Source organism: Elephantulus edwardii, unplaced genomic scaffold, assembly GCF_000299155.1.
Source record: "Elephantulus edwardii isolate Elephantulus edwardi_28Jun2011 unplaced genomic scaffold, EleEdw1.0 scaffold00147, whole genome shotgun sequence".
In the NCBI taxonomy this organism is placed as follows: domain Eukaryota; kingdom Metazoa; phylum Chordata; class Mammalia; order Macroscelidea; family Macroscelididae; genus Elephantulus; species Elephantulus edwardii.
Window position 1 is genome coordinate 8,633,800 of NW_006399897.1, and position 7,618 is coordinate 8,641,417.

Genomic DNA, 7,618 nt, shown 5'->3' on the forward strand with positions numbered 1-7,618 from the left:
AATAATAAGAAATAAATGAAGCAAAAATAATTGGAAAACAAAAGATGACTGTATAGAAAATCAAATGAGGCAGTTCTTCTCTGTCACATGGAGTCACTGTGAATTGAAAAAATCTACCTGTGACACCAACTAACAACAATAACATCTTCATTTATCAAGTTAGTTATTCAGTGTTTCAAATCCTTTGGTAAAGTTTCACTGTATTGAGATTATAATTTAAATATCTTTTCATTATAAGGAGCATTCTCCTGTAAGAATAGCTGATGAATTTGAATCAGCAACTTCTTGGCTAGCAGATGGAGAGCTTAAACATTGTGCCACTTGGACTCCTTTCCTCTTTCTTTTCAACTCAAATACATTCTTGAGTCAGAAGCAGTTCATAACTGACCCTCCAGTAGATTTCCAAGGCTGTAAGTCACCCAGGAGGAGATTGCCTCTCGAAGCCACTGGTGGATTTGAACCACTAGAGAGGCCCCAGCCTTTGAGTTAGCAGTGCAACTCTCTGAGACTGCTTCACCTCATTTAGAGGTATTTCCTTGACTCACTCTGCCTAAGAACATCTGATGCACACTCCTTATTGCCTACTATGCCATCCAAGCAGTAGGGACCCATAATTTGTAATTACTTGCCTGTGTTTATAGTTCACCACCTTTCTTCAAGGTAAGCTCCAAGACCAGTGTCTATTATATTGTTGTCAGATGCTGTTGGGCTGACTATGACTTATAGGAACCCTACAAACAACAGATCAAAGCCTTGCCTATCCTTTACCATCCTGCAGTTTTCTGCCATAATCAAGCCCATTATTCTAGTCACAGTGTCGATCTATCACATTAAGAATCTTACTCCTCTTTCATAGACCCCCTGTTTCAACATCTCTTTCCATGATATTAGTTTAGTATCAATTTATCTTAACTTATTGGTGTTGAATTTGAACTGACTCATAGCTGATCCTCCAATAGGTGTTCAGAGACTGACTGTATATCACACAGGAGGAAATTGCCCATCTTTTTCCCATAGAGGACCTGGTGGATTCAAACTGCCAAACTTTGAGTTAGCAGCACAACTAGTTACTTACTGGATTGTTGTTGTTGTTTTTTTTGTTGTTTGTTTGTTTTTTGTTTTTTTTACCAACGGATAGTCAATTTATTAAAATAGTTGATTTAGGCATCTGCAATGGTGACTTCAACCTCTACTCCAGGTTCAATGCTGATGGAGGTGATCTGCTTGACAATCTCAGAAGGACTGTGTACTTACTGGATTGTTATGCTTGCTATTGTGTCTTCAGCACCTGCAGAGTGTTGGGCATATAATGTTGTTGTTGTTGTTTGATGCCGTCGAGTGTTGACGACTCATAGCCACCCTATGAAGGAACGGCCTGAGCACTGTTCATACATAGAGTTTCCGGAGGAAAGCCATTTCGGAAGTGGATGCCGCTCCTGCTTCCAGGCTTGATTTAATCTGGAAGCTCCAGCCAACACTGTCCACCATGGGTACCCATTACCACAATTGGCACATCACTGTCACAGTCTTCAACATCACAGCAACCACGAGTTACCTCTGAACAGCAACTCACAGACCAGTGCTATACCACCTGCACGTCAAACACATTCCCGGAAAAGCAGTCGACTCCAAAAGCTTACCACGATTCCTGCGCTCACACCACCATGCTCCTTCCTTCTGGCAAGGAGAGCTTCCCCAGACACTGGGAGGAGCCAGCCAACCAGGAACAACATGGCTGTTTCTCCAGGCATATAATAGGTATTTTAAAAATGCCTGAATTTTCAAATCCACCAGATGCTCTGCTGGAGAAGGCGGGACAATCTCCTCCTACACACACACACACACACACACACACACACACACACACACACACACACAAAATAATAAAATTTTTTTAAATTGTTAAAAATGACTGAATTTTAAAAGTAGGAAAAAAAATAGTTCAAGGAGAAATAAAAGCAGATCAATGTCTATGTCTTAATACAAAGTTAAAGCCGTGTCTATCTATTGATTTTCAGGGATAAAAAAGAAAAAGTTTTTTTAAAACCCCACAAATCCTAGTTTACCAAATTGAATGGTCACTCTTTCCATTTCACTCTGCTCAATAATTGCTCTCTGTCAAGTTGAGATCAGCCTGCCTTTTCATTTTTGTCCCTGTTCTTAAGCATGTCAACCCGACCGAAGTTCTTGCTCTGAATTTGCAGAGTAAGGAAATCAGGAGCCTCTGTGCCTCATTAGATCATTTAACTTGAAACTCCCCTGCCTGATTTTTAAAGCTTTGGTGCTTTATATTCTTTCTGTCTATCTAGCATTGTCTATCTCTGCATCTGAACGTCTTTTCTTTTCTGGGAAGAAAATGCCCTTCCCTGTGATTCATGTGCATTATTTGTTAATGAGATGCCACTAAGAAGGTGAAGTGCACAAGATCCCCGCTAGTGAGTAGGAAGTTGGCGGTTAATAGAGGGAAGAGGATATTTTGGGAAGACAAAGTGTTAATACTGAAGCAGTTAAACATGAACCAGTATAGACGATTTATATAAATGTCCACTGGTTAGTGTGCTATTTGAGTATATGTTTCAAAAGACAAGGAGGAGAGTTATGCAGAATTAAATCAAGAACGGCCTTGAAAGGCAAGCGTTCTTTTTCTTCCTTCCTTGTTTTTTTGGTTGGTTTTTTTTTTTGGTCTTTTTTTTGTTTGTTTCTCTCTCTTGCCTTCTTTCTTTTTGAGAACAGCATTTCAGGTAAGACTTCAACCCTTGAAAAATCTGTTTTGTCTTCTGGAAAAACAAAACCACCAGGAGGAGAAAAAAACACCACATAATCCTCAAAACCTTTCATAATCAGACTATATGTTAATGTTTTCTTTTCCTTCTTTGCAGCTGCATGACCCTGAGTAACCTTAATTTCCTTTTCAGCAAAATAAAGTTAATGCCTCTTCTTAGTAGAATATTGGCTTTTGGAATCATGTGTGATAAAATGCTTTGTTTGACCATACATCAAGTATAATACTGCTAGTTATGCTTATTATCCTTTTGAATGATTCGTTAACCGAAAACTTCAGAAAGGCCCGACTTCAAACACAGTCAGAATCTACTAAATATTGACAGACACAGAAAAGAAACAACTTACATATCCCTGATGTTGGACCCAAAAAAATCTGCAATTAGTTTAGAGCTTTTATGTGGTTCCTGGGAAATAGCCGCTGAGCTCAGATGAGCTTGCCCAGGCTGAAAAGGGACATGGGCTAAGGTAGCAAGCCAAGTAGAGGAGGAGGAGGAGGACAAGCCTGGCTCTGTGGTGGGTAGTTAGGATTTCATGGCTAGCTCTGATAAATCAGTAAACTTGCCTGAAGATAACATAATAATTGTATAAATGAAATTAACTGAGACATAATCCCAAAGCCCTAGCACTTGCTGTATTTCAGGTATTAACACTTCTAAAACCAAGCCAAATATCCACTGCCATAGAGTCTTTTTTAATTTATGGTGAGCCCTCCATTAAGCTTCTGACTATAAGTCATTACAGAAGCAGACTGCCTCCTTTTTGCCCCTTGGAGTGTCTGATAGGCTCTGTCATTAACCGTTTGATTAGCAGTCCAACACTACGTATGTAATTGTTTTCTTAAGACCCTGGGTGGCCCTTCATTTTAACCTGGGCAATGTCTTCTATTTGTGTACATTTATCTGAGAGCACTTAATACAGAGCATGCATTTAGTGCTAAGAAAGTTTGTTAGGGACAAAATACAGAAGGAGGATTTTGAACTTCATTGTTTTTAATTTTTTCATATTATTTTTTTCATTGTTACATGGTTTCTTACCCTTCTCCTCCCGTAACCCACCTCACAAGGCACCCCTTGTTTCAGATTGTTGTAATACGTATAATGCCTAATCATCTATTCTTTTCAGTTAGTTCCCCTCATCTGTTCCAATGCAGTGTTCATTATTTATCTACTCTTTTCCACTCTCTCTGCATCACCCCCCCCCCATGTCTGACCTATGTTAAAGCAGCCGTGTTATACAGTATTGGTCTTTTTTGTGACTGAGGTACTTCACTGAGCATAAAGTCCTGATGCTCCTCTTCCAAGTTATGTAGTGTTATACAAGTTCATTGTTTTTCAATGCCACATACTATTCTATTGTGTGATTGTGCCATAGATTTTCTATCAATTCATTTGTTGATGGGCACTTGGATTGCTTCCATCTCTTTGCTATTGTGAATAATTCAGCAACAAACATGAGTATGACACATCTCTTCGAGTTGTGGCTCTGGTTTCTTTAGGGTATATTCCCAGCAGTAGAATTGCTAGGTTAAATGGTATTTCTATTTTCAGCTTTTTGAGAAAGTGTCAGACAGCTTTCCATTGTGGCTATACCATTTTACATTTCTATCAGCAATGAGTAAGAATTCTAATCATCCCACAACCTCACCAGCATTTGTTGTTTGAACTTCAATGTTTTTAAATAACCAATTTTGATGTGCCATCAGTTAACTCATAACAACTTTATGGGACAGATTAAAGTTTCCCAGGCTAGACATCTTTATGGGAGCAGACTGCTACATTTTTTCCACTCTGAAAAGACTAGTGAGTTCAGATTGCTGACTTCTCAGTTGTCAGTCAAACACTGTACCACAAATTGACTTATAAATGTGGTAACAAATTTATAATATTTGTATTGCTTTGTTCCAATGCTCTAAGATTTGTCTAGATCTATGGCCTACATTTTACTGGCTTTGAAAATTTACTAGAGGTCAGCTAGGTTTCAACTTGATGGTATATAACAACAACAACAACAACATCGTGACCTGGTGATAACACTGATGATGTCAGATGGATCCTACCTGAAAGCCTATTGTGATTTTTTAGTGATACAAAGGCACTTGGCGGTGGATTATATCAAACTAAGACTAAAATGGAGAGGAATGGGAATCCCAAAATACTTAATTGTGTTCATATGGAAAATGGGAACACTGCATGGTTTAAAATCAGGAAGAGTGTGTGCCAGGGATGTATCCTTTCTCCTTATTTATTCTGTCTGTATGCTGAGCAAATCATTCATAAAGCTTGACTCTATGAAGAGAAATATGACATCATAATGCAGATGACACAGCCTTATTGGCTCAAAGTAAAGAAGACTTGAAACATTTGCTGCAAAAGATCAAGGACTACAGCCTTCAATACAGATTTCATCTGAAAAAATATCATCACCGCTGGGCCAAAAGGCAACATCACTTTTCTTGTGCTATGTCACTTATTCTCACAACCACACCTATAGATAGCATTATGATAGATGCGAAAAGGATTGACACTTCAACAACTTCAGTTTGCTCGGCTCCACAGTCAACACTCTTGGCACCAGCAGTCAGGAAATCAGTAGACATACTGCGTTGAGCAAATATGCTGGCAGTGATGTCTCCAAAGACATGAAGAGTAATGAAGGTCCTAAAAATGTGCTAGATTCAAGCCATGATCTTTTCAATCACTTGCTATGGATCTGAAAGCTAGACAGTAAATAAGAATATTAGAAGAATTGATGTCTTTGAGTTGTGGTGTTGAGGAAGAGTACTGAATAGTTAAAAGAACTGACTGCCAAATGAACGAGCAGATAAGCTTGGAATAGGTGCAGCAATAGTACTTCTTGGAGGTAAAGATGATAAAGCTTTATCTCTAATACTTTAGGCATTTTGCTAGCAGGTATTTCTTGGAGAGGTACATCATGCTTGGAAAAAAGAAGGGTTGGCGAGAGAGAGAAAGACCCTCAATGAGAAGGATAGACACAATGAAAATGGCAAAGGGTTCAAGTGTTGATGAGGATGGTACAGGTTGGGACAGGGTTCCAGTCTATTGTTCATAGAGTCATTATGAGTAGAGAGATGCCATTCTACTTGATGGAATCTAACAACAGAACAATGGTCTACTTGTAAGGAATTGTGCTACGAATACAGGCAGTTCATATCCAACAGATACTCCATGGAAGAAAATGGACAATCTCCTTCTGTTCAATTTATTGACTCTAAAAACCTGCTGGAGTGTCAGTTATGAGTTTGTTCAGATCCTTTGGTACATCAAAACAAGTAATTTTAATAATAATAATAATAATTCAGAAAATTTATTACACATGAGCTCATTGTCATTATTCTTTTAGAAAACAGTCTCCGGATGACGATTAGTATAATGATAAGTTATCTAACCAATGATATAAATTCTCTATAAATATATGCAAAATTCAGAAACAAAATTAATTATCATCACCATTTAACATTTTCTAGTATATTTAGCATAGCTGTGGCAAAATTTTATGCAACACAATTTTATTTTACAGGACATAATTCTTATTAAAGAGTGTTCATAATTTAAAATTTCAGCTTTAATTCATGTTTGAATTGATAAATTTTGTCATTTTCTTTGTATAGATATTTAATTGACTCAGTGCAATTTAATTTTAAAAAACATAATGTCTTCTGAAATTTCTTTTAGGTTTTGAAATGAACATGAACTTAACTAGCCGAAATGATTCTAGTATATCAGAAAATGCATCAGAAACTCAAGACAAAAATGCAAATAACCATGGAATTCAGTTATCTAACTCCTTATCTAGTTGTATGACTACTGAAAATGGGAATTCTGTCACAAATGGTAAGTACTACTTAAACTTCTCAGAAACAAATAGATAAAATATTTAAACTGTATAAACTTTGTAGCAAGAACAAATAAGAAATTTAAAACTAAATTGAGCATAAGAACTAGAAACTAGACCATCAGAGTAGAATGTTAGGCTTCACTCTAGAATATATTACTGTTAATATATTAGAACTTAAATTGAAGAATTATAATAGTATTTTGTATTGATGTACTCTTAAGAGATTTGTATGGAGTCTGTCTATGAGAACCAGTATAAAATTAGTCTTATACTTAGCAGAGGGTGGAGGTATAAGCTGTAATATATTTAACTTTCTTAAAAAATTCATTTTTTTTTGTGGGGGTATGTGTGTGTGTACCATGAAATCAGATCTGACTGGTACAGGAGGAGATTGCTCCTCCTTCTCCAGCAGAGCATCTGGTGAACTCAAACCGTGTACCTCTGGGATTGCAGTGCAGTTCTTCCCACTAGACCACCAGAGCTCCCTGCATTTTATCTTTTTGTAAACTAAGAAATGTGAAAGAAAATAACATCAAAGTAAAGATAATTGAGAATTTTTCTTTAGATATTTAATTTAAAGCTGTCAATACTATTTAGAACTAGGTTTGAGTCAGTACATCCCAAAGCTGTCTACTAGTAACTAAAGTACATTGTTTCTCTCCTAAGTACAATAAAGTTCAGACTTTGAATGACCATAAAAACTGCCCCCACCCCGTTGAATCTGACCCATAGCAATACCCTGTTACGGAGAACTGAGATTCATGAGGTTTCCTTGCTGTAATACTTCTTTTTTTATTTATAACATCAATTATAATTATTAATGTCATTAAAACTCTTATGTTTTACAATACAGATTGTTTTGTGACATTGGTTTAAGTTTTGTTTTTTTTAAAAAAATTTAGGTTGTTTATTTTTCATTTCAATGAACATCTACAGAGATTTTGGAATTCCATTCATTCATTGTTGCACCCTTCTCCCC

General features: G+C 36.9%; 1 protein-coding gene across 1 annotated transcript in view; it reads left to right on the top strand.

Moving 5' to 3' along the window:
• The window catches only part of MYO16 (myosin XVI), a 951,959-nt gene that overhangs the window by 874,276 nt on the left and 70,065 nt on the right, over positions 1-7,618 (top strand). Inside the window, exon 33 of the mRNA XM_006894620.1 lies at positions 6,477-6,635. Within this exon, the coding sequence (XP_006894682.1) occupies positions 6,477-6,635 (159 nt within the window). The remainder of the gene's footprint in view (positions 1-6,476; positions 6,636-7,618) is intronic.